This window comes from Branchiostoma floridae, chromosome 2, assembly GCF_000003815.2.
Source record: "Branchiostoma floridae strain S238N-H82 chromosome 2, Bfl_VNyyK, whole genome shotgun sequence".
In the NCBI taxonomy this organism is placed as follows: Eukaryota; Metazoa; Chordata; class Leptocardii; order Amphioxiformes; family Branchiostomatidae; genus Branchiostoma; species Branchiostoma floridae.
This window is the reverse complement of record NC_049980.1, coordinates 5,914,548-5,939,293: the sequence shown is the minus strand read 5'-3', so window position 1 is coordinate 5,939,293 and position 24,746 is coordinate 5,914,548. Positions and strand designations below refer to the sequence as shown.

Here is a 24,746-nt window from a genome sequence, read left to right as displayed (position 1 = left end):
GTAACGAAAGCTTAATCCCACCTGATCTTGAGGGCGCGATTTGATCGGACGATGAGTCTGCGAGCTCTAAATTACAAGGAGGCATGACCCTGACGGGAAGGGGGAACTCAGCCATTTCTTCGTCGGCAGCAGGGTCATGCCTCCTCGTAAATTAGAGCTCGCAGACTCGTCGTCCGATCGAATCGCGCCTAATGTGAAGGGGGTATTATGACGCCGTAATACATAGATTCCGGCCAGCCCGGCGTCGATTCAAATCACTGCAAGTGGAACAATCCCCAGTCCATTTTATATATTACAGTTATTTGGGGGCCAAGTCCACTTTCACCTGTCACATTCAACTTCAAGTAACATAATGAATCGACTTTGTCATTATTTCATCCCTTGGAACTGAATGACATTTCACTTGTTGTTCAAATTCACTTTTTAAATTTATTACATGTACTGAAAAATGGATGTATGTATTATAAGGAATTTGTCGCTTACATGGGTCAGTTTTGGTAGGCTATTTGATAATAACCTACTGTTTGCTCACTCGGTGGTTTTATTACTAGCCTCCTTCACTGGCCTCTCTGGGGGCCTTGGCGTAAGTTTATTTTTTTTGGGGGGGGGGGGGTGCTTACCTTATCATGGAATCTCATCTGTGTTGATAATAATCATAGTACAAAGTTAAAAGTTCTTGCAATGCAATATTAGATATACACGGATGAAATTTTCAACGACCACTGTTGCATTCTTCAGGATCAACCAGTAAACTTTCTTCCAACACAAAGTTTGCACGGATCAAAATTTCAACGACCACTGTACATAGCCTTCTTCAGGATCAATACTCGTACTTATTGATCCGTATATACCTTTGTGTTGGAAGGAAGTTTAGCCTTGTAGTATGTTTTACCTTCATGCACTTGAAGCTATAGACCCGATCTTTGTGATGGCTGCTAAAGTCGCTCCGCAACCCCCTCATGACGCTGTGCGACGGGCACTCGAAATCGAACTCGTTGTCAAACCCGTTCACCCACCCGGATGAGAAGTCGAAGCCGTACTGCTCTGGGGTAATGGTCAGGTCTCTAGTTGGGGTGGAAAGGACTAGAGGTTTGTTGCATACAATTTTATATGATTTTATATACTATTTGATACTATACAATACTATACTATTTAATACTATTTGATACTATTTGATACTATGTTCATCACTCACAGCCAGGTCTGTCCAACAAGCCCGTGGCTATTACAATAGGCTAGCCTTGCTGACAAAAGCAGATAATACAAATAAGATTTAAAAAGTACATGCTAAGAATCAATAACAATATTCTAAGTATTATAAGAATTATTATATATACATTGTGTACAAAGCATGTATACATTGTATCTACAATATTTACAACAATTTTTATCAAAAACAATATTTACAGCAAGAGGTCAGGGTCACTGTATATACACGTGTAAGGGTCGCCTAAACATAGAGGTGTCTAAATATATAATCCACCTTGTTGTTGCATTACAGCCATTAGGTACCTATCTGAGTAATGAGACTGTTGTAATGTGCTGGAGGCACCTACTCGAACTCTGGTCCCCCTTTTTACGTCCCTCCTAAAATTCTTAATTTGTCTGTACGGCTGCCTTTAATGTGGTCACTCTTGACCAACATGTATTGCTCACGTTATATAACGCTAATTCACCTTATCCGTGTAGTAACCTATACTATATCCGTTGTTTTAAAAGCAGGTTGCTTATGGAAACCAAGTCGATGGACGATGGTTTTAATTCTCTTCGCCAAGAAGAGTATGAGATTGCTGACTTGGGTCTGTATGTAGGTCAACAGCATATAACTCGAGAAATTGTGGATGGAACTTTGTGATTTTTGGTAGGTGTGTAGCGGTTGTCGAAAGGAATGCCGAGTTTGAAAACGGTTTACCTGGCGTTTTCCTACGGTACTGCAGCGAGCTTGGTATGTTTTTTGCGGTTTGTTTTGGGCAGCATAAGTCAAAATCTAGCTGGGCGATTTTCACGAAACTTGGTAGGTGTGTAGCGGTTTTGGAGAGGAAGGTCAAGTGCGAAAATGGTTTACCTGGCTCTTACCTACGGTGCTGTAGCGGGATTTGTATGTAAGTGCGTTTGTCTGTATGCAAGATAACTCGAGAACCCTTGAATGGATCCTAATTATATTTGTTAGGTGGATGGGGGTTAGGAAAACGAAGGTCAAGTTCGATAATGGGCACCCTAGTGGCTGCCTAAGGTACTGCAGCAAAACTTTTAATTTTGACACTTCGTGTTCTGGACATGCTGTGGTCATGATTTTTGAGTGGTAGATAGCCCTTGGAACAGAAAGTAACTGCTGTGAGTTTGGACCCCCTAGCGGCTTTTTGGGAACTGCAGACACCGATTTCCGTTCAAACTTTGGACGAGGATAACTCGAGAACGTGTAAACGGATCATCAGGATTTTCAGTATGTAGATAGATTGAGTGATGACTTATACAATGTAATACTAATTATGCAAATCAGTAGCTAATTTGCATAATTAATGAGGAAAGTTCATTAATCCATTCCAACAGCATATAACTCAAGAAGCTGTGTATGGATTTTCATGATATTTAGTATTTAAGTAGCGGTTGCGGAAAGGAAGGTTGTGTTCGAAAATAGTTGACGTAGCATTTTCCGTTAGGACGGTAGCGGGCCGAGTGTGTGCGTCCGTTTGTTTGTGGAATGCATAACTCGAGAAGCCTTGAAAAAATCCTGATAATATTTGGTAGGTGGGTAGGGGTCAGGAAAACGAAGATAATATATATGATAGTGGCCCCCCTAGCGGCTTCCTAAGGTACTGCAGCAAAACTTATTAACAGAAATAAACTGTGCTCTATATATCTCATTTTGACCTATATCTATGGACACAGCTGTTATACAGATGTTTTGCTGGAGCTGGACGCCCTTACACTGGGGACAAAGTCTTTGACAAGCATGAAATTCTGATTGACCAGGGATGCTACCAGGTCATCTGTCAGGTCACAGTCTGGTTTTTGGTAATATCTGTGTGTTTGTGAGGAACATAGTTCATGCAGTCATTTGCTATTTAGTAATACATGAACAAGACCTTAAAGTCTTAAATAAAGACATGATTATTTGGCGAAGAGATGGGTTCGTTGAACTCTAGTTTGTAATATTTTCAAAATACATCAGTTTGAAAACATGGTCCGCTTACTTGGTATGCCAAATTACCCTGCTTTTATAAACAACGGATAAAGGTTACCCCGCGGATAAAGATTAACTTGTGTTACGCGTTACGTCACGTGTTCTTAGTGATTGGTCATTTGAAGTCTGCACTAAGGAAAACAGAAAATTTGAAACATACCCCCACAGCTGGTATTTACCTGCATTCAATCTTGAAGAGCCTGTCTTCCTGACCATTGTCGTGTTGGCTGAACAAACCAGACATGAACTGGTTCCAGTATTCACAGGTAAAACTGAACCAATCGTGGTAGCCGTTCACCCAAGACCCGGCCACACGGGACTGCTGCCCCTGTCTGGCGGCCAGGTCGGGTTCACAGTCCCCTAGGTCGGGGAAGTGCAGGAGAAGGAAGATACAGAGCAAAATAGCTGCTGCAGCAGGATTTCTTGCCATTGTGCCTGGCAAAAGAGATGTTCAACTTATACGTATTTAGCCTGAGTACCATTCGGGTAGTAGTTTTCTCCTATGTTCGCTTCTGTATAATGAATGTCAGAGCTAAAAGGGACTGTATATACATTGTATAATGAACGCCGGAGCGAACTACTTTCCGGATGTTACTCAGGCTACGTATTGGCTACACTGTACAGAAGACTGTAATGCTAATGTCACATTTCCAAACCGGGGCCCGGCCGGGTTGTTTGATGAAACGACAAATAGAAATGTATACGTAAAAATATACACACGTAATGCCCACGACTATTCTCTTTACGTTTTGTGTAGTTTGGTGTCTCTTTATATCATTTTGGTTTGGAAATGCTAGGGCCACGTTTCACGTCGGGTAGTTTGGGGAACAAAAATCATGATACGAAAGACAACAAAACACGCAACTGGTACAAACAAGTGAGTCGTGAGCATAATTTGCAGATTTCGTCATATACGATTTTATTTTACGTTCCCGCAAATACAACCAATATTATCCCGGTCGGGCCCCGGTTTGGAAATGTGCCCGCGGCATATATGGTAACATTGCTCAGATACGTTTTGGTAACATTACATTTAAGCAAGGATATAACCTCCTTGATTTTTAAAAGACATTTTATGCAACGAAAACGAATCGCGTTTCTTCGCCAATTCGTGCAAATGCATGTTTTAAATAATTGCAGAAAGATTGTAGAATATTTTACACGTTTTGCGGCATTTTAAGCCATTCTATAGCTCGTGTTTTTATTTTATCTCTTCTAGGCCGCCCCCCCTCTTCACCTTGTACACGTGACTCCGTCCTTGTCTTACCGTTGCAAACTGAGAAAGGAAAACTCACCTTTGAGAAAATATGTAGTGTGTGTCGCAGGTTGTTTTTCATCTATAAGCTTACCTATATATCTTTAGATATAACGTCATGTGTCTAAATATATTCCCTCCATACAATAAGACAAACATTTCACTGCGCGACTTGTACTCTTCAAATATCCGTGTGAACTTGAGACTCAGAGGACAGCTGTGTTTAACGCAAGGGCTTCAGGTTTGCTAAATATAAAGTGAAGCTTGGTCTATCTATTGATCCATATAACCTTGTTTACACCAATCGCTTTTTTATGTCTTCTAAGTTCATAATTGGAACAACAGGAATAGGCAGGAAACGCTAGAGAAGATGAAATATTTCCTTGTCGTTTTGATGTGGGAATCGGCAAAAAGATACAAATGACCAAACACATACAATTGGGGGAGTCACAGCTTTATTCATCAACATGGAATTGACAATGCGCCTTTCCCGTTAAGTAGGCTTTAACCGCAGTTCACCTTTATCCGCGAGGTAACCTATATCCACTGTTTTTAAAAACAAGGTGTCTAGGGATAAGAAGTCGGCGGACGGTGGTTTAAATTTTTTCATAATTTCAAAATATTGCAGTTCAACGTTTTAAACCACATCCGCCTACTTGCTATCCCAAGATGCTCTGTTTTTTTAAAAACTACTGATATAGGTTACCCCGCGGAAAAAGGTGAAGTAGCGTTATAGTATATATAGTGCCACTTGTCAGCCGGGCTTCTTGAGCTTAGCACTCGCTGCAGTGAGCAAGACGACAGCGTTGGTAGCTATACTGTCTATCCCTGTAGAAAAAATAAAGGATGTTGAAGAACGTTTTCAAGATATTATGAACATCTGTGTTTCGCGCAACAAACAAACTACGTATACCGACAGACTAAATCACAAATGATATGTACAGTCAAACCTGTCTATAGCGGCCACTCAAGGTACTGGAGAAATATGACCACTATAGATGGGTGGCCACTGTAGAGAATATGCTGACCACGAGCAACAAGTTACACATTATTCCAGCACCCACTGGTAAATTACAAATAACTGCAAATTCTATACCCTTTGTTAAATAGACCTGTCTAGACTATAGTGGCCACATTTCTCCAGTCCCTTGAGGGGCCGCTATAGACATGTTTGACTGTATATGCGAAGTCAATTTTTATCTCCATGAAAAATGGAGATATAGTTTTGGGTGTGTCTGTGTGTCTGTGTGTGTGTGTGTGTCTGTCTGTCTGTCTGTGTGTCTGTGTGTCCGGATTTTTGTAGTGGGCATAACTCAAGAACCTCTGGATGGATTACGATGATACTGTATTTGGTTTGTTGGTAGATGTTGGGAAGACGAAGGTCAAGGTTAATTTTGAGCCACCTGGTTTGTGACCTTGGTACTGCAGCAGAAATTCATTTTTTGGAGTTTTTGAACTGGATGTGCTATGTTCTTGATTTTTGAATGGCAGATAGCTTGTGACATAAGGGATATGTGGTGTATATTTGGTCCCCCTAGCAGGTTGCTCTGAAACTGCAGGGGCATTTTTTCACAATTTTCTAAGGTGGATAACTGAAGAAGGGAACGACAAATTTACATGATATTTGGTATGTAGGTAGCTTAGACAGAGATGCACACCATGAAGTGCACATTATGCAAACTGACACTTAATTTGCATATTTAATGAGGGAAATCTGTATTTGAGGTGTTTCCTTTATAGAACTCAAAGACATGCAATATATGTAGTTTGTGGCAGGTGGAACATTATCAGATACCAATTATGCAAAGAAGTCCTTAATTTGCATAATTAATGCAAAAGTGGCATGATTCATCGATGTGGTAAATGATTGGACAATCAACATAGTGACCAGCGTAGGTTATTCACAGGTGTACATAACTAAGCATAAATTATGCAAATGTTGAAGTCATTCACGTAATCAGACTATTTCATGGAGATATGAGGTCTCCGAACTCTTGTTTCAACTGTTTTTCAACTGGTCCAATTTTACTGAAAGTAGCGCACGAAGGGTCCATTTTCGCACGAGGGTTGGCTTTTTTTTTCAAAATTTACGTTCATTTTCGCATGAGGCTAAAGATGGTTGAAATATGCTGTATTTGCTCGCAAAAGTTAACTGCCTAGTTATTATCCTATCCGTGGGTTGTAAGGACCATAATGACAGTTTCCTTGGACACACTAAACGTTATCAGGGAATAGAATGTGAACATATGTCATCATTCCTTACTTGTGCCATCTACTGTAATGGCCCCTTGCTCCAGTGAAGAAGTAACCTGATGCAGTCGGTATGTTGGCTGTCATGTCCAAGTCGTTGTAGGATGTCCATCGGCACTCTCGCCAACAATACCCACGGACCTGTGAAGAAACACGTTTGCGCACACGTTTCCCAAAACACTTACTATGTTTAAAGAAAGATACACCACTACATTGCACGTTAGCGTTGGTTGGTGGCTTGGAAGAAACCGCGGGTGGGATTTCACCCCTAAAAAACAATACTGTTTGAGTAAGACGTAACGTTTAGATCAACAACATGTAAGACAAGAGATGTCCTGAGGTACTTCTTTTTTTCAGTACCAGAAGCTGGTGTGTTATATTGAAGGGCGGTTATTGGGCTAGAAAGATATATAAACAGATACAAACAGAACGATGTAGCCAGAAACTGTAAATCATTTCGAAGAAAGGGGTAAGGTATACTGTTGTAACAAACGTTACCAGTTTAGTTTGTTACTACTGCCTATATTGCACAACCAATTGCAATAGTTGGAGATCGTAAACTGTCACTGACCATAGCTTATGGGGGCATTTTTCTAAACAGTAAGGTAGAATTAACTGAAAGATATAGGCTGATTTGAAACAAAATTGTCACATTTCAATGAGAACAAGCTCGTATGAGTCAATATTTACCTCCATGCACGTGTAGCTCCACTTTCTGTCCTCATCTCTATGGAAGCTCTGCATCCCTGTCATGACCCAGTTAGACTGACACTGGAATTCGAAATCCAATTCACGGTAGTCGTTTACAAAGCCAGATGTGCAAGAGTTGCCATGGGTACCGGGCAGGTCACTAGTTGGAGCCAGAAAGAATATCACTCTACAGTTGTTCAGTCAACGTTGTTTGTAACGTTATTTGATCACTAGGTTTCTCGACCGAGTGCCAGATATACGAATGTGACGTACATTTATCTAGTTATCATGATGATGCAAACGTAAACTTAGTTCTATGTGATTCCCGATAAAAACTTAATAATATGTGAACAGGTCACTACTATGTAAAAGTAGAACGAAAATGCGGAATTATCCCTTTCACTGCTCCAAGATCGCCAATGGAAAAAAAAATTAAACTTAAATTATAGAAAACAAACAGGCGAATGAAGCCTGCACCAAAACTTTGAAGAAAAACATTGGATAGCGATAGTTGCGTTCTTGATTAAAAACAATTCTATGAACAAAAGAAACAAACCTTCAACCATTTTACAATTCTATAGCTGTTTTAGACGTTGCCATTATTCCAGATGCAAAAAATACTGAGCTATGATATTCTATTAGTTGACCTTGTTGTGCAAGCCTAATCAAATCGAATAGGTGTGTCACAGAGACTAGTATTGTTTGTTTGTTTCAACTGCCCATGCAACCAAACAACAATTAACAAATCATTTAAGAACTTCAGGGAAAAGGAAGACCTTTGCTTCATGTTCTTACGTGTACCTGCATTGAAACTTGAACCGTCTGTCCTCATAGTCACTGACGTGTTCGCTGTACAGGCCAGATATGGCCTGGTTGGCGCCGGCACATCTGAACGTCAAACCTCCGTCATAGTCGTTCGCCCATGATATGGCCGACCATGGCGTGTCACCCACCACAAACTGCCGCTTGGCAGGCAGGCCACAGTCCCCTCTCCCGACGGAGTACAGGAGCAGGATGACGCAGAGAGCAAACGTTACCGTGGACACGTGTCTTGCCATGGTTCCTGGCGAGAGAACCACAAAACATTAGAAACAGTTCTAGACATGTTGAAAAAAAAAACAAAAAAACTTGAGCTGGTTTCAAGAATTCCTTGTATTGGGAAAATTTTCTATCCAATTCGATGATCATGAACATCCATGCCATTTCTGTACAATTCTAGGGTCACAGGACAAAATATGAAACACTTACCTGTGAGCACAGGTGTATGCGTGCACCAGTCTGGTTACAACCGGGTACCAAACTCCCATCTGTATTTATAGTTTCTCCTCAGCAAGGAAACGATTTAGTTATCTAGCGTCAGCGGTCCGTCTATTTGCATCAGGCATGCATCGTTCAAACTTCCTTGTGAAGTTCACATCCTTAAAACACCTGTTCACGGGTTCAAGGAAAGGACTCCAGGCTTGAATTTTGGTATGCATTATGGATATCGTTTCAACCTGTGCTGATTCAGCTACCTCCCGGTGACCATTCTATACATACCTGTCGTATAGAATATGCATACATATGAGACCTAATATAGCAAATCTTGATATTGCACTGTCAGAAGGTACCGTCCACGGTGTTTGTCCAACAACTTAGCAACATGATATCACTACCAACAGGACTGGTAGTCAAATATCACTAGGTCTAGTAGACGTTTGAAGTGGGGAATCAAATAGAGAACGATAAACTTAAGTGTCTTCCATTAGGGACTTTTCTAGGTCTTCATGCCAACAGTGAGCAAAAAAAACTGTCGGGAAACATGAAAGACGACAAATATAGAAATTGCTGACAGGAGATTGGCACATGATACAAAGGTCACTTAAACATCTTGTTATGAAGCCTTTTTCAAACTTCGGAAGCGATAAGAAGCGAACGACAGGTTGATCAAACTCCCCGACTTCCGCTACCGTATTATTGAATCGCTGACAAAAACATTGCCAACGAGGCACTAGTGCTGAATTTACCTAACTTATTTGGCTGTGCAAGGCTTAAAAAGGACCTCCTTGGTCCGACGGGGCTTAGACGTTCCCAGTGTTTTTATAACGTTTGCCATCGATATCCCTCTACAGTTGCTATATTGGATATGTCGCTAGGGGCGCCTGAACCATGTACAGGTGCACTGTACCAAATGCATCATGGGAAAACCTGAACAGACTCTGTACCTGAGCTTCAAATATTTAGTGTTACCAACAATAACGACTTTCCCCACGGGTAGGCGAATAAGTCCCTTTTGTGATCCTATATGGCGGGTGAAAATGGAAAAAAAAATCGCCGATTTGGGGGAAAAATTGATAGACGGAGAACTAAAATGTCCAGGCGTGCGGGCCATGGTACGTGCTAGAGAAAAGACAATGACACATCCTGTAAAATATAGAATGATGTGTAGTAACCAATGCAAAAAACTGTACCTACTGCTGTTCTTAAACTGACAGTGTCACACAGAACACACAGAAATTACACACAATGCATATGGTTTTACACATATCCTGCATTAGGATGCCATTAGTGAGAAAGCTTTGCTAATAAGAAGCCATTTGAGAAATCATTGATAAGAGCCAGTTGTTCACGTCCACTATTATCCCAGGCCTAAACGGGCAGCCGTCCCTACCGTCCACAGGGAACAACGCTAACCACCCCCTTTGGGCACGCCAATCTGTTCTGAAAAAGGGAGGCCCACGATATAAGGTTAAACCGCGCCGTCCCTTGTGTTATAGTCGTCCTACGCGTTCTGTGTATTTGGCACACTTTATCGTTAGAGACCTGCTGTGCAGAGACGGGCACCGTTGCAGTTCTGCGAAAAGGCTCGCCGTTTTTACGAGTGGGGACTAGTGTTTTCTGCTATTCTGAAGGAAGCATTCAAGTCGTGTGAACACAGTGCATTCGGTCTGTACATCGCGAATCGTGTCTGTGTGAACGGGTAGATATCTGGGAACAAAAAAACGACAGTTACTGAATCGTCGTCGTTCTGTTGTGATTCCGCCACGTATTTTTTTTTTACCAACGGACCGGACTCGAATCTCTCACCACAAGCATTTCTGAAGGAGACGAATCTGTTCGGAGTTTGACGGGGAAAATTTTGAACCACCAGGAGTTATTGTAGACTTGGATGAAAGCTGTGGCGTTGGCCAGTGCGGCAGCTGCACGGAGACATACGTACAGCGCCAAGGTAAGGATATATTATGTTTTTTTTACAATCATTATCATGGTGGATGTGGTCCCCATATTTGCATTACTTCAGCAAGCATTCTTGTGGTGTTACATTCGCTTAGCAGCTAAAATATTCTTTCTGATACTAGCTATACAGATTATAACCTTCGTGTAATGTAAAGACATTTCTTTCTTGATATTTGATGATTCAAAGATTGGAAAAATTGTTTTCAGTCCGTACTTTTGCAAATAAGCTATGTAGCCAGGTGTGGGGTGGAGGGTCTAGTACGGAAAAGACAAGATGGCGCTTCGCTTATGTCGATAAAAATGCCCCCCAAAAAGCTTAGTACCCTACGCCAGCCTTTCTGTCTAAATTCTATATTATTTTCTGTTCAGAGGTGTAGTAGTATGTTGAGTTGAACCTAAAAATATTTAGACAGGAGGAAAGATGGGTTGAGAATTTAACTAGTAGAATTCGAAACTGATATATTTGTGACAAATATAGGACGAATCTACGTGTCAAAATCCAGCAAGACAACAATTAACGTCCGCTTCTTGCAACCTATACGGCTGCATTTCGATGAAGTAAAAAGGTATCACTAAGAATCATGGCAATGTTTTTAGGTTCTGTTGTACCCGAAATACAATGATTAAGCAACTTAATGATATCTCTACGTTACCATGGTTCATAATGAGGGCCCTGAAGACATTCTTGTCAGAAACCAAGCATTAGTAATTTCGACATGTACATATGTCCCCGTTGCTACATGTAAGCGTGTAATATCGTCCAAAATAACAATATTTTTATTAAAGTGAAGTGGGTATGACGGTATTGTAAAATTAGTCGTCTTGCTACAGTGACACGCAGCTCTATTTCTATGAATTATGACTTCAGTGACTGAAAAATAAAACGATATTATATATAGGGCAATGGGTGGGGTGACCTATGTTCGTGAGAAGTTCGCCCTTCTACCACAGCCACACCCATAACACAGACACCGTGTTTTGTTTCTATCTAAGTGCCTAGGAAGAAGGATAGTTCACCTTTATCCGTGGGATAACCTATATCCGTTGTTGAACAAAATCCAGGATATTTAGTGATTGTAATGAAATCAAGTGGACGGACAGTGTTCTTAAACCGCAAAATTGTGAAAATATGACAATTTGAAAACACCCCACCCGCTAAATACCTTGTTATTTGAACAACGAATATACGTTACCCTGCGGATAAAGGTGAAGTAGAGCTACTAGCACAGTGTAAGAAATACAAGGACGACGTATTTCACATCAGTCAGATGTTTCATGAGAGTAAATGATAACGGAAAAGAGAAGTCTTGTTTGGTATTCTGATATGAGGTGTATGTGTTTCGAATCCTAGTGTCTTGTTGCGCACTCTTGCCGTTCTGCAGTGTAATGATAGTCATGTGATCAAAAAAGTGTCGTTATATTTTGTATTCTGGTGGGGGGAGGGGGGCGTTGTCCTTCTGGTTCTAGAAAAACCTTTTCATGGTCTAAAACCAGCCATCTTCGGGACACGTACAATCACAAAGAAAATACCTTGACTTCGTCTTCTCGGTCGCAACACACACAGATACACACATAGACAAACACACGCAAAATTCATGGAGGCAATGTCGAGGATATCCTGATATTTTCCTGAAAATTGTATTTCTGAACACTTGTCGAAAATTTGTGCGACAACACTACCTTGCCAAACATGTCCCCCCTCTTCAGCAGAACCCCCCTCTCCTGATTATCATGACACCGATAAGTGCATGTCTGTTCAGACGAGCCCCCTGTGCCACACACTAGCGTTATTTGATAGACTTCGCAATGGCGCAGACTAATCCACTTAGACTGTCCATATTTCCTACCTCGCTTCATGAGACCTTCTATATTACATTTGTGCCGGGATGATTAAATATATGCTGGCAAATTTCTGGCCGGCTTCGACCAGGAATATCAAACGTTCTTCAAGCAGATATTTTGGGTGGCAATCACGATAGAAGCCTACTCACCTCTCGTTAGTTTAGCTATACAAGTGTACTAAGTCTACTAAGCATCTTTTTCTGGTTTTCCCTAGTAGAGCAGTGTTGAAACTTACACAAGGCCCGGTGTGTTCTTTTGAACTGGGCGGGCGGGCTACACTCTCAGCACCGTAGAGATAGCAGCTAGCTCTCGATGGTATGGTTGCCAGTCTAGCGGTTGTTTTCTTAATGCGTTTTAGGGCTTTTTATTTTATCCCATTTTCTTCTTCATGCCCGTTGCCCTAAATAGCTGAAGCCTTAAGCCTCTTCTTGAAGAGTATATCTATAGCAAACGCAGGATGCTTGTCACCTAACGTTATATCAAAAGCTAAAAAAGATCAATCGCCGATAACTTTCATGCCCCCCCCCCCCTTCTCGACGGCGAGACCATCCAGCGGCAAAAATTGGATTAAATGGCAAAATTAGACATAACGTAAAACAATTCAGTCTTTATATATGAACTAGAAAGGCCGACATTTGCTTGAGAGCAAATACAGCATATTTCAGCCATCTCCCTCCTCATGTAACAATAGACTGTTCCAAAATCACATATGTGCAAAAATGGAACACTTCTGCTTAAAATGACTTCTAACTACTAATCACACTTATGAGCAAAAATGAATCTTACAAAAAACCCTTCAATAATGGATTCTTCTAGTGCACCTCATGTAGAAAGGTAAAATAGACGACTCCAAAAACACTTCCGCTAAGAAATGGAATTTTGAACCATCAGCCGTCCAAAACCATATTTAAAAAACCCTCTGTGCAAGAATCGACTCTTCCTGTTATACCTCTATGTAAAGTGGAGCGATCCAAAAATACATCAGCTAAAATAGGACAAGGACATAATCACCAAAGTCCACAAAATGAATTTAAAAAAATACCCCCTTCATTGAAGAATGGAATCTCCCAGCACACCCTGTTTAAAATTGCACAATAGACAAGTCCAGAAATACTCACAGTACATGGCCTTTTGTATAATAAGCATCCCAGTTCAAAACTGAATTTTGATAAAGTTCCCCGTGCATGAATGGACTCTTCCAGATAACACCGGGCTTGCTGATTGGCTGCCGAATCCTCCTCATGTGTAGTCTTCAGGTGGGGGTCAACTTCCATTCAACAAATGGAATTCAGAATCATCACCCATGTCCAAAACTGAATTTTTAAAAAATCCCCCCTATGTGCAAAAATGGACTGTCCCAGTAGTAGTCTTATGTCAAGTGGTTCAGTGCAAAAAACACTTCCGCTAAAAAGAGCATTGGCATTATCACCAAAGTCTAAAAGTAAATTTTTAAAAACACCCCCTGTCCAACAATGGACTCTTCCAGCAAAATCAGCTCGCTCATTGGTTGGTCATTAATTGCATTTACCTTGTCCCCCAACCACCTGGATGTCTATGGACTAGGAAGGTAGGTAGATAATTGGATTTACCTGGCACACCTGTGGCCCTGACACACCAGAATGACCTAGAGGTCGTTGACCTCGGCACCTCAACCTCACATATCCAAAACTCTCCCACAAAAACCTCCTTATAGAGCCATTTTGAAGTAATTTATACCAAATATTATACATGGATCCTTTGAATAAGTATCTAGGGCACCTCTGCCCCAAATTTCAGGTCATTTGGATGTAATACCATGGTACAGGGGGCCAAATTATACAGTTTTGGTCCAAAAGTTGCAATAAAACCTTAATAAAATCATTTAAGGAGCAGATATGAAAAAAATGAAAAAAAACACATTTTGGTATTGGCCCACTCTACCCTTGTGCCAAATTTCAGGTCATTCGGTCTAGGAATGGCGGAGATGAATCACTTTGAAGATTTGACAGGAGAAAGAAAGAAAGAAAGAAACATTACGAATACAATATATTTCACCATACTATGTATGGCTGAAATATAAATAAGCTAGTCGCTCGGAGGTGCCAGGCTCTTGTAGAAATGTTTTGTTACCACATGAAGTGCTCTGCTTGATTTGCAACAGCAAATTGAGCGCTAGCATATCTTATTTTGCTACTGTGCATTTCTAACATTGCTAAGCTGGGCTAAACTATAACATTTCAAAATCGGTTTCAAAGTAAACTATCAGATTATCATGCCAAACATCACACAGCCTCTATATGGAGGCGTGACACCTTCCAAAAGCTTGGTGTGCAGAAACTATAGAAGCCCAGTCAAAACAGGATGTCCCTTTTGGCGGGAAATGAAGTCGTTTCGGGGTCACTTCAATTCGCGGTTTCAGACATTCCGTGGTTCAATGACATTTAGAGGACGTACGCTATCCTGTCCCCTGTGGTTTTTGTTTAGTATTTCTCTCATATTTCTTCCTTTTATCATTGTTGTTGTTGTATGTTATGCATGGTTGGTAAAGACGTATTTTGTATGAAAAGCAAAGAATAAAGTTCAAGTTCTAAGTAGAGATTTCGGTTTCTGTATAACAGTGGGCAGGATTTCTTACGGTTGCCTCCCCCTCAACACCCCCCCCCCCCCTCACACACACACACCGTAACCTCTGCTTGGGGAATATGTGGCTAGGCTAACAATATCAGTAAAACAGCTGACAAAACTTGTTTGCATTTTTTTGCGGGCAAAGCATTTTTTGGTCAATACTAGACTCAGGATTTCTCTCCTTCGCCCTTGACTCAATTTTTGCATCTTTCCACACTAAAGTATTACAAATACCTACATAGCTATTTCTAATGAGTTTAGACAAACCTTTGACTGTTAAACATATAGCTCCTACATTTTCACCATCACAAAGAAGCAAGGAGAAGTCGAAGGCACATAAATGTGTCTGTAAACTGCCCATTTGTTGTGACTTGTACTTAACCCGTTGGGTAACGTTATATATGTACAATAAAGATCTTCGTCCATTCACGTTTCCATTTCAAATGTATCGACTAAAAGCGTCTCTTACTAGGGCCCCATCTACTTAATTATATTGGCAACGTGCCTTTTGAATCCAAGGAGAGAGGATAGTCTAGAAATTCAGTTCTTTGACCTACGTTCAGTTCGGTACGTTGTTCTTAGAAGGTATGGAAAGTATAACTGTATCTAAGAGAATTAATGAAGACCTCTCTAGTACATCTCTGTCCCAGTAGGCTAAGCACAGGTCACATGGGAACAATCTTATACATATTTGTGTACTTCCTGGAGGTGAACAATAGACAAACCAAGCCTGGGAAAGCATGAACTGAATGTCTAGTCGTCCTATGGTTCAGCGGTATTTTTGCTGTTTTTTTCGCGCATTAGTTTTGGGGTCTCCAGAGGATGTCTTCCATAAAACCAAGTCGGTGTGGCCTAAGCTACAAAATTGACAGATTCTTTGCTGTATAGGAGTGTGGTTATGTTTTCTTAATTCGAAGAGCCCAAGTCGACTGTTGATCGAGATTACGTGTCCCTTCTCCCTCAACTTCCACATCTGGAAAGGACGTGAAATTTTGCACACGAGAGCGAAGCAAGGTGGTAACCAAGGAAACAGTCCCTCTCTGGAATCCAAATCCCACTCCTACAAAATGTCACCGTGACCTTTCGATCGTGACCTTGAGTCTTGCGGGTCTGCCAGGTACGGCATTGACCCTCCGCGATGGGGGCGTGAGAAGGTTTACTGTGGAGTTTTCGTTGTCATGGGAACGGACGAGACCAATTTGTACATAACACTACAATTTGTTATGACGACTTCTGGTTTTTAGTTTGGTAACTCTGCGATTACATGGTCTTTAGTTGTGTTAGAAAAAAAACACACACAATATTTTAAGCTTTGATAACACACATTACGCCCCTGTTCCTAACATTTAAACATATAATACAATGTGTACGTTATTTTGGCAAGAAACGCAATGCTACGTATTACATTTGTAGGTGAAAAAATAACAGAACTAAACGTTTCATATGTGTTTTGTATACAAAAGAAAAAAAAAACACGACATAGTTCAATCTATCATAAACTCTATTATCATAAAAGCAATATATATGAAATAATTTTGCCCGCCTGCCGGCAGCCTTATCATACCTATTCCCTCGGGGGTTCTTAATTCCTTTCCCACAGAGTAATAACGGATAATAGTTCGTGAAATATTAAATATCAATTTGCAGTAATGCAGTCGCAGATGACAGAAGGCTGTGTCCTATCATCCCCGATGTATTTTGCATGACCAAAGCGCAGACTGTAAGAGATAATGAGATCTTGTTTGCCGGCGTCACATGGCATTTTCATAACCAAGAGTAATTGACGTAATCTTTTTGGAAAGACAATAATGATCTGGACCGCTTGCTGGTACGTCTCTAGAGGGTGGGTTATGTATTTTCTCTCGGTCGCAATTTTGTTTTGTCACTCACTGTTCTAGATGGCATGGCTTTATAAAATGAATATTTCTTTCCGATGAATTATGAAAAAAAATTACAGCGTAACCGTTGCCATATTTGAACAACGTAAATGTTTATGAAATGAATTTTTCTTCGATCTTAATACTGGTATTTTCACCTATGTATTCATTTTTATGGCTTGACATTTTGCTTTATTTCAAAATTCGTAAAAAAATCGTTCAAAAGATTTTTTCGTGCGGTTTTAGGAAGATATTTACAACGGGAAGCTAAATAGAGCATGGTAGAATGCTTCAATGATAAAATGTTGTTGCCAATGCCTCTAACAATCCGTAGCTGCATCAATGCATGTTTACATGCTACGCACCATTGGATAGAATGAATAACTGAAAATTGGACTTCCTTTTTTTCATGGGAAACATAAACATCGCTGAAACATATACATAACGGGACAGGACATTCAACGCCTTTGTCAATGTTATTTCCCGTGTTTTAGGTTATGTAAATTTCATACATGAATACACCGTTTTTTTTTTTCAAAACGTGAATAGATTGTGTAAAAATTTAAATATTCTGTGTTTTGTTTACACGTGAATACTTTGTGCTTTGCTAATACGTAAATATACTATATTTCATTTACAAGTGGATACACGGCAAATTTGTTAATACGTGAATGTACTGGTTTTTGTATATACGTAAATACACTGTTTCGTTAACATGAATATACCTACCATATTTTGTTCCCACGGGAAGACACTACATATACACAGCGTGTTTTGTTTGCACGTAAATATGCGGTGTTTTGTCCATACGTGAATAGTTTGTATGCTGTGAAACCAGTGTTTTCTATGCACACCTGTTTCGCTGGATTGATCGTCATAACCACGCGTACGCCTTATTAATAATACAGAACGTCGCAATTATCATGTAATATGGAACGCGCTTTATTAATTTTCTATGGTTGGAAAAATATGCCGGATGAAATTTCCATCGATAGTTTTTTATTATAGCCTGGTTTTGTCGTCTCGGGCAATTAATTAGTGACAATGTTTCATTTTTAAAAGCTACGTATTGTACAATTTTGGCGCCAAAGCTATAGATATTCGGAATATACAACTAATTCTTAAGATATTTGTGTAATTTTTGTCACATTATTAACGTTAGCAAAGAATGAGACAGCAAGTCTCACGATCCGAAGCCCCGAACATGTAGTTCTCAGAAACACAAAGAAACCCTTGTAGAACGTAAAGACATCTCGACTATCTCACAACACGCGATGAATACCGTTGTGCAGTGTAAGAATTCAACTTCTGTCGACGTGGAAGAATGACTAAAGATAGTGTATTTATTTTGTTTTATAGATCGGACAGATTCTACAATGCGTACCTTTAAACTCAACCCAGAAAGGCGATATAATATTTGGAATATTAGCCACCTTCCTAAGGGCTATCTATCGTTTTTACACAGACAGTGGCATATTGCACACATATAATGGTTGACCGCATAATTATTCAGAGTGGTTTTATTAGCGTTCATATGAAAATGGCAAAGGTCATATAGAACGGCTTATTACTTTTCATATGCGTGACACTGGCTGTCTGCATTCAGGGTGACATATATTAATCATATTTTACATAAAATCACCAGGTAGTAGACGAGAAATTTCTACACGAACATAGTTTTTTTGGCTGAAAGGCCATGTTGATTTGACTATATGGATGACATCCGCGCGCATCAATTTTCGCGCGTCCGTTTGCAAAAAATAGTTTTCAACCATATTGTAAATCGTACAAAGCAGCTGCAAAACGAGCTTTAGATTAAAAAAAAATATTGGACAACTTTACCGTCGCCGTCAATTTCAAAGTCAAAGAAGAAAGATGCGAAAGATCTAAGATGAAAAATCTATTGTTCGCCCAACATATTCTGTGTGCTATGTCATTGTTCAACCTTCCTGACCACTTTAATTCCATAATAAAGGAAACTTTGTAATTATTCGCACGCTCGCATCAGTTTTTGGATTCCCAGTGAATGCCATCCAAATACTAGTAATCAAATTAACATGGCCTAAGACAAGCACGGACAATGTGGCACAGCGCGGAAGTTAGTGTAAGAATGTAAACCCCTGAGACATAAATGGAATAACCCAGGCGAGGGGTTTACACTTTTACATAGTAACAGATGTTGTCAAAACTTGTGTTCCAAACGATATGTTGACAACATTTATGTATAGATCAAGATAAAGAAATGCTTTGGTTATATTCTATAGGAAATAGAATCTATTCACCAAAGGCTTCAATATTTATAAGACTATGTATCTTAAAGGGTTAATTATTAGTTTCGGCATAGTGAGAAGTACACTGGTTTCGGGGCATCAGACGGACGCCAGACACCCTGGGGACGAGAGTCACAGGGGAACGAGGGGACCAAAATAAAAAGCCCCCTCCAAAAACGGATACTTCAGTAGCCTTGCAAACGGGTCCTTATCAGTCTCTGCCATTCCGCTCGTTTTTGGGAAGCTCCCGGTCGTATACAGTCTGAGCCGCTGTGTTCCAAACATAGAAGGTGAGATTTTTCTGTGATTACGAACGGTTAGTGCGAGTTGTGTTTTTGCAGAGGCAAGCGCTGCGGTCGAAAAGGGAGTATACTCACCAAGAAGGTGATTTTTGTTTTGTTTTTAATGTTTGTGTGTTTGTGGTTAAACTGTATAACTGAAGGAGCTATAGATAGATTTTCCTGAAACTTGGTGTGTGGTTATGTCATGTCCGACTGTCGAAGGAATGATTAGATTTTGGGTCCCGGGCTCCTAGCGGCGTTTCCTGTTTCTGCAACAGAACGTATTGTTTTCATATTTTTAGTGTGTTTTATTCAAGGTATGGCAAAGATTTTCGGTTGGTAGATATCTACTGTACTCGGAAAGAAGTGATATAAGTTTGAGCCCTCTAGCGACTTTTTTGAAATCGCAGGGCTAGCTCAACTTGCCGGCTTTGATTTTAAGATATAAACCATTGACGAATCTAGATTCCTAGGCGGTTTTGTAAGTGTGATTCAAAGATCCATGACATTACATTCACTTACGCTACTGTAAACTATTATTTCAGTGACCAACGATTCTTGAACAGTTCTTTCAGATCTTTCGATATTCAGATATTTTCAATCGAGATTTTAGAACAAATGTACCCAATCACAAACATAATTCCGCCAGTGCATAATCCAAAGATACATTTACACTACTTTGCTTGCAATGTCAGTGTGGTGGGCTATTTTTACGTGCTTGAGGCGTGGCTCTCCTCAAACACGGGACCTCCATTTACCGTCTTGTCCGTCGGACGGACCTAACCGAGTCTATGGACCATTTTAACCTGAGTGAAGTGAGGAAACTCGTATAGGTTGTCACTCCCAAGGTCACAATGTCAGAGCATTTCTGTGGACTCGAACCAAGGACCTCTAGGCTTTGAGCCAAAGACCCTTACCGTTAGGCTACGGGAAGCCACGATTCATGTGGCTCTAGATATGGCAAGAAATTGGACATTGTAGTACATGGTACATTTTAGTTCTTCACAGAAAATGTAACATTGTCTGATATTGCACCTAGTAATTGATAAATATTTTACAGTCACTCACATTCCACACCCGTCAAACACCCGCTGTGATAATGAACTCCTAATAACATATGTCTCTCTCTCTTGGTGGTTTATTTTGAATCCCAAAGGGCTACCTATAACGTTACTGCTATCTTTTAGCTTGTTACATAGTCTGTATAGAACAAAACGCTCCCATGTTCTTCTATGTACAATAGCTTGCCACTACTGTGTGGCTGTCCCGTGAGAAATAGGAGTGAAGTCGTTCAATTTTGACACATATTCTACCCGATACTGTAAATGCAGAAATGTTCGCGGTGGATTAATGTTCGCGGTTGACCACTTCACCGCGAATTTAAAACCACCGCGAACATTTTTCTATCATGATATGAGACGTACTGCAGTCTATGGTGTTACCGCGAAATTAAAACCACCGCGAAAAGTCCTTTTTCCCGCTACCGCGAAATTAAATCCCCGCGACTTAAATGCATTTACAGTATTTACAAGACGAGGTCAATATTCATCACTGTGACACGCAAACGACCTCGCAGCAAGGTTGAATGTTCTGTCATGTCAACCTTTTCCATTAATTAAGTTCTGCATCTGTTGGGTTTTGGGGGGAGTGATATGCGGACAGCTAATAACACGGAATACACCTGCTGCCTACTGTACTGTAATACTAAATATTTACCTCCATGAAAAATAGAGGTATTCATTTTGATACGCCTGTGTGTGTGTGTGTGTGTGTGTGTGTGTGTGTGTGTGTGTGTGTGTATGTGTGTGTGTGTGTGTATGTCTGTGCCTCTGTGTGTGTGTGTCTGTGTGCGTGTGTCTGTCTGCGCGTGTGTGTGTCTGTGTGTTTCTGTGCGTGTGTGTGTCTGTGTGTGTGTGTATGCGTGTGTTTGTGTGTGTGGGCGTGTGTCTGTCTGCGCGTGTGTGTGTCTGTGTGTTTCTGTGCGTGTGTGTGTCTGTGTGTGTGTATGCGTGTGCCTGTGTGTGTTTGTGTGTGTGTCTGTCTGTCCCTGTATTTCAGGATATTTATTGTCAGCATAACTTTCGAACCTCTGGACTGATTGTAATTATAGCACCAATTAACTGTCATAATTCCTCGTACGCTAATGAATCTGTTGGGTTTTGAGTTATACGCAGACAGCTCATAACACAGAACACACCTGCTACCTCTTGTACTGTATTACCAGACATTTACCTCCATAAAAAAAGAAACAGGGGGTAACAAATATTGTCTCTCTCTCCCACTCCCTACCTCCCCCTCTCTCTGTGAGTATCTATTTGTATTTCAGGATATTTGTAGTAAGCATAACTTTAGAACCTCTAGACGGATTGGGGGTCTCAGTTTCCCCCAACAAACAATCATTTCAATTTCAGAGGTCGATGAATCGTGGCGTTTTAAAACCCACCAATCAAACTTCGCTTTGCATCCTGTTCCAGCCCCTTGATAGGCAAACATTGCCTGTCAGCTTGAGAAAGCGTTGTTGATTGGCTGGTTGAATTTGGCTTAATTACTTGCAACTCTTGACGGAAAACTTGCTTCTTAAAGCTATGTTCCCCCCCCCCCCCCAGACAGATACATAGGTATCGCAGGAGTTTGATTGGTCATCAAAAATGATACATTGCCAAGTAGAATAGCCTTAATTGCTAATTTGAATAAGTTTTCTTAGAGTAAAGGCGCAAAACAGTCGGTCGTCAACATTGCATACATATACAACGTTGCATTTACTTAAACCAATCAAATCCCCTGTTACGTATCCACCTCGTCCCCTACCGGACAAGAACCATTGAAAAGGGTTGAACACACGATACACTTCCGACATTGGAGCGAACTAAGATCGCTGTACAGAAGCTTATAAAAATGATTTTTTCTTGATGAAAATAAAGGTGAAGAAAACACAGGAAAGGTTGTAGGGAAAATTTTGTTCCAAATTCAAGATCCGCGTAAAATTTGAGGAACTATTGCATTGTACAGACAACAAATTCAGCAAAAAAAGCCACCCCCACACAATACAAGATGCCTGATTGACCCTTGATTGACCTAAGTAAATATAAGGGACCTGATTTGGTCAGCCAGGTATATGCAACGTTGATATTTGTAGGTGTTTGGTGAATATTGCAGACATATTTTCCCGAAGGTAGTGTTTTATCAAGGTTGACCGCTCCTTCCAGTTAACCATTGTTGTATACTGACTGAGATAGGGGGTTTGAACACCTAGATTCTTTTGAGATTTCCTTGTATCTTTCTGTTTAATCGTGTTTATCAACATTGCAACATTTGACAACGTCTGGTTTTGAAAACAACGCATACAGGTTACCCCACTGATAAAGGTTAACAAGTGTTATAACAATTTTGTTTTCCACAGATGTCGTCCGCCAGTCTTGACGGAAACGAGGTGACGAAGGGCATGCGGAAGATCCAGTCCATGCTCCGGAAATTCGTCGAGGAGGAGACAGAGTTCACCCCAAGGAAGGATGGAAAGAAGGTTTGAATATCTTAAAAATTCCTTTTCTGGACGCAGGGCACAGAACCATAAAACACTCTCTTTTGTCAAGATGTCAGTCGCAAAATTAACTCCTCACATTCTCCCAACATTATACAGTAAATGGCTTGGACTCTGTAGGAGACCTCTACCCGTCTGGCCACATGATGAAGAATAGCTTAGTATTACCAAGGAGGTTAAATAGCAGACGACAGGAATGAATTTGCATATTAACTGACATCTTTTCCAAATTGTTTTGAAGAGTAACTCCAATACCTGCTAAACTGTGGAAACAGTGAAATAAAAGCGCGGCACACATGATCCAGTTTACAGTATCTTTGATAGATCTCACCATCGATGTCTAGTTGGCAGGCTGAGTGAATTGGGTTCATATCGACTGGCCAGAGTTCATTTCGCCAAACGGCCCTTTCTACCCTTGCCCTTCTCTCTTCTCATTAAATATTTATTTCTGACATAGAGATAGGGTTAGCTTATCTACCGAACTGTCGGTCTTCTTGTGGAAGATGAGGTAAGAGCCTGACGTTGCAACACGACTGGCAGAACACAGTATTTATGCGCGCCCCCCTATTCTCCAAGCAGAGGTTGAGTCGCGTAGATATAGTAGTAGTTAAGAGGAGCGCCGGTGTAATTTTTCCGACTACTACAATATCTTCGCGACACAACCTCTGCTTGGAGAGTACGACCTCCGCACCCCCAGGTCTTTGACGCAGATACATAAAGTAGTACGGATAGACTTGTTGAAGGAGAGGTAGAAAGCCTTATTTGAGAGGCAGCCAGATATAACCTGTGCTGCGTGGTCAAGGAAGGTGTCGACTCTGAGATTGTATGATTTGGATTATGAAAGTTTTCTTTTTGGTGTATAAATGCGCCCCATTACGCAACTGCCTGTCTAAATTGTAGTGTGAGTCGGCTGCAGTTATTTGACCTCCGCAGAGCGGCGTTTCAAAATGGACGTGAGAAGGCGATATGCGGACAGAATAAAAAAAGATATTTTTTGTCTTGTACCCTAAACTCAAACATTTTTGGTATTCCTAAAGTGCACCCTATTTAATTTTTTCCTCGTCGAATCCAGTCACTGTGTGGCCCTTTAAATGGAAATCCGTATAGCCGAAAACTGTGTTCTGATACCATGAATACGGTGGTATCCAACATGGGTAAGCTGTTGATCAAATATCACTTATCTCACACAGATGTAGTCTTTTGAAAACAAAGTTTTTCACATATCTGTGCATATTTGATAGATGAACCTACTTGACAAGCGTTTTTGAAAAAAAAAATACCTTGTACATGGTTAAATGTTTATTTCAGTATCATCTGCGACAACATTGAATAAACAGCCTCTGTATGTAAAGAAAAAAAGTCACATTTACAAAGCCAGAAGTGCCTCTTAATAAGCTAATTTAGCATATGCTTCGAATTCACCGAATGCCGTACAGCCTTACTACCCATTTCCTACTTAAAAAACCCATTGCTTAGAATGCATCCAAGTATAGCTATAAGACAATGGTACCACAAAAGAAATTCTCTTACCTAACCGACGTGACCGTTTACCAAAAATTACATTCTTAGGGCAATACTGACTTGTTGTACTTTGCACTGCAGCTAGGTGTCGCTGCTATCTAACGTAGCCTACTTCAGGAAGGTAAATATGGTACTAATACAGTCCAGAGAAGATTACAGTAACGTGTCGTCTTAATAAAACTGCACAGTAAGGAAGTAAGCTATGAGGGTAAAGCTAC

At 40.6% G+C, this 24,746-nt stretch overlaps 1 protein-coding gene across 3 annotated transcripts in view; it reads left to right on the top strand.

Moving 5' to 3' along the window:
- The first annotated feature begins 9,954 nt into the window (after window positions 1-9,954).
- Window positions 9,955-24,746, top strand: part of LOC118410201 (gamma-aminobutyric acid receptor subunit beta-like) — a 29,752-nt gene continuing 14,960 nt past the window's right edge. Inside the window, exons 1-2 of one of the 3 annotated variants that reach the window (XM_035811750.1) lie at window positions 9,955-10,587; window positions 22,870-22,989. In XM_035811750.1, the coding sequence (XP_035667643.1) occupies window positions 10,528-10,587; window positions 22,870-22,989 (180 nt within the window). In that variant the 5' untranslated portion in view covers window positions 9,955-10,527. The other 2 variants (XM_035811751.1, XM_035811752.1) reach the window with 2 other exon arrangements.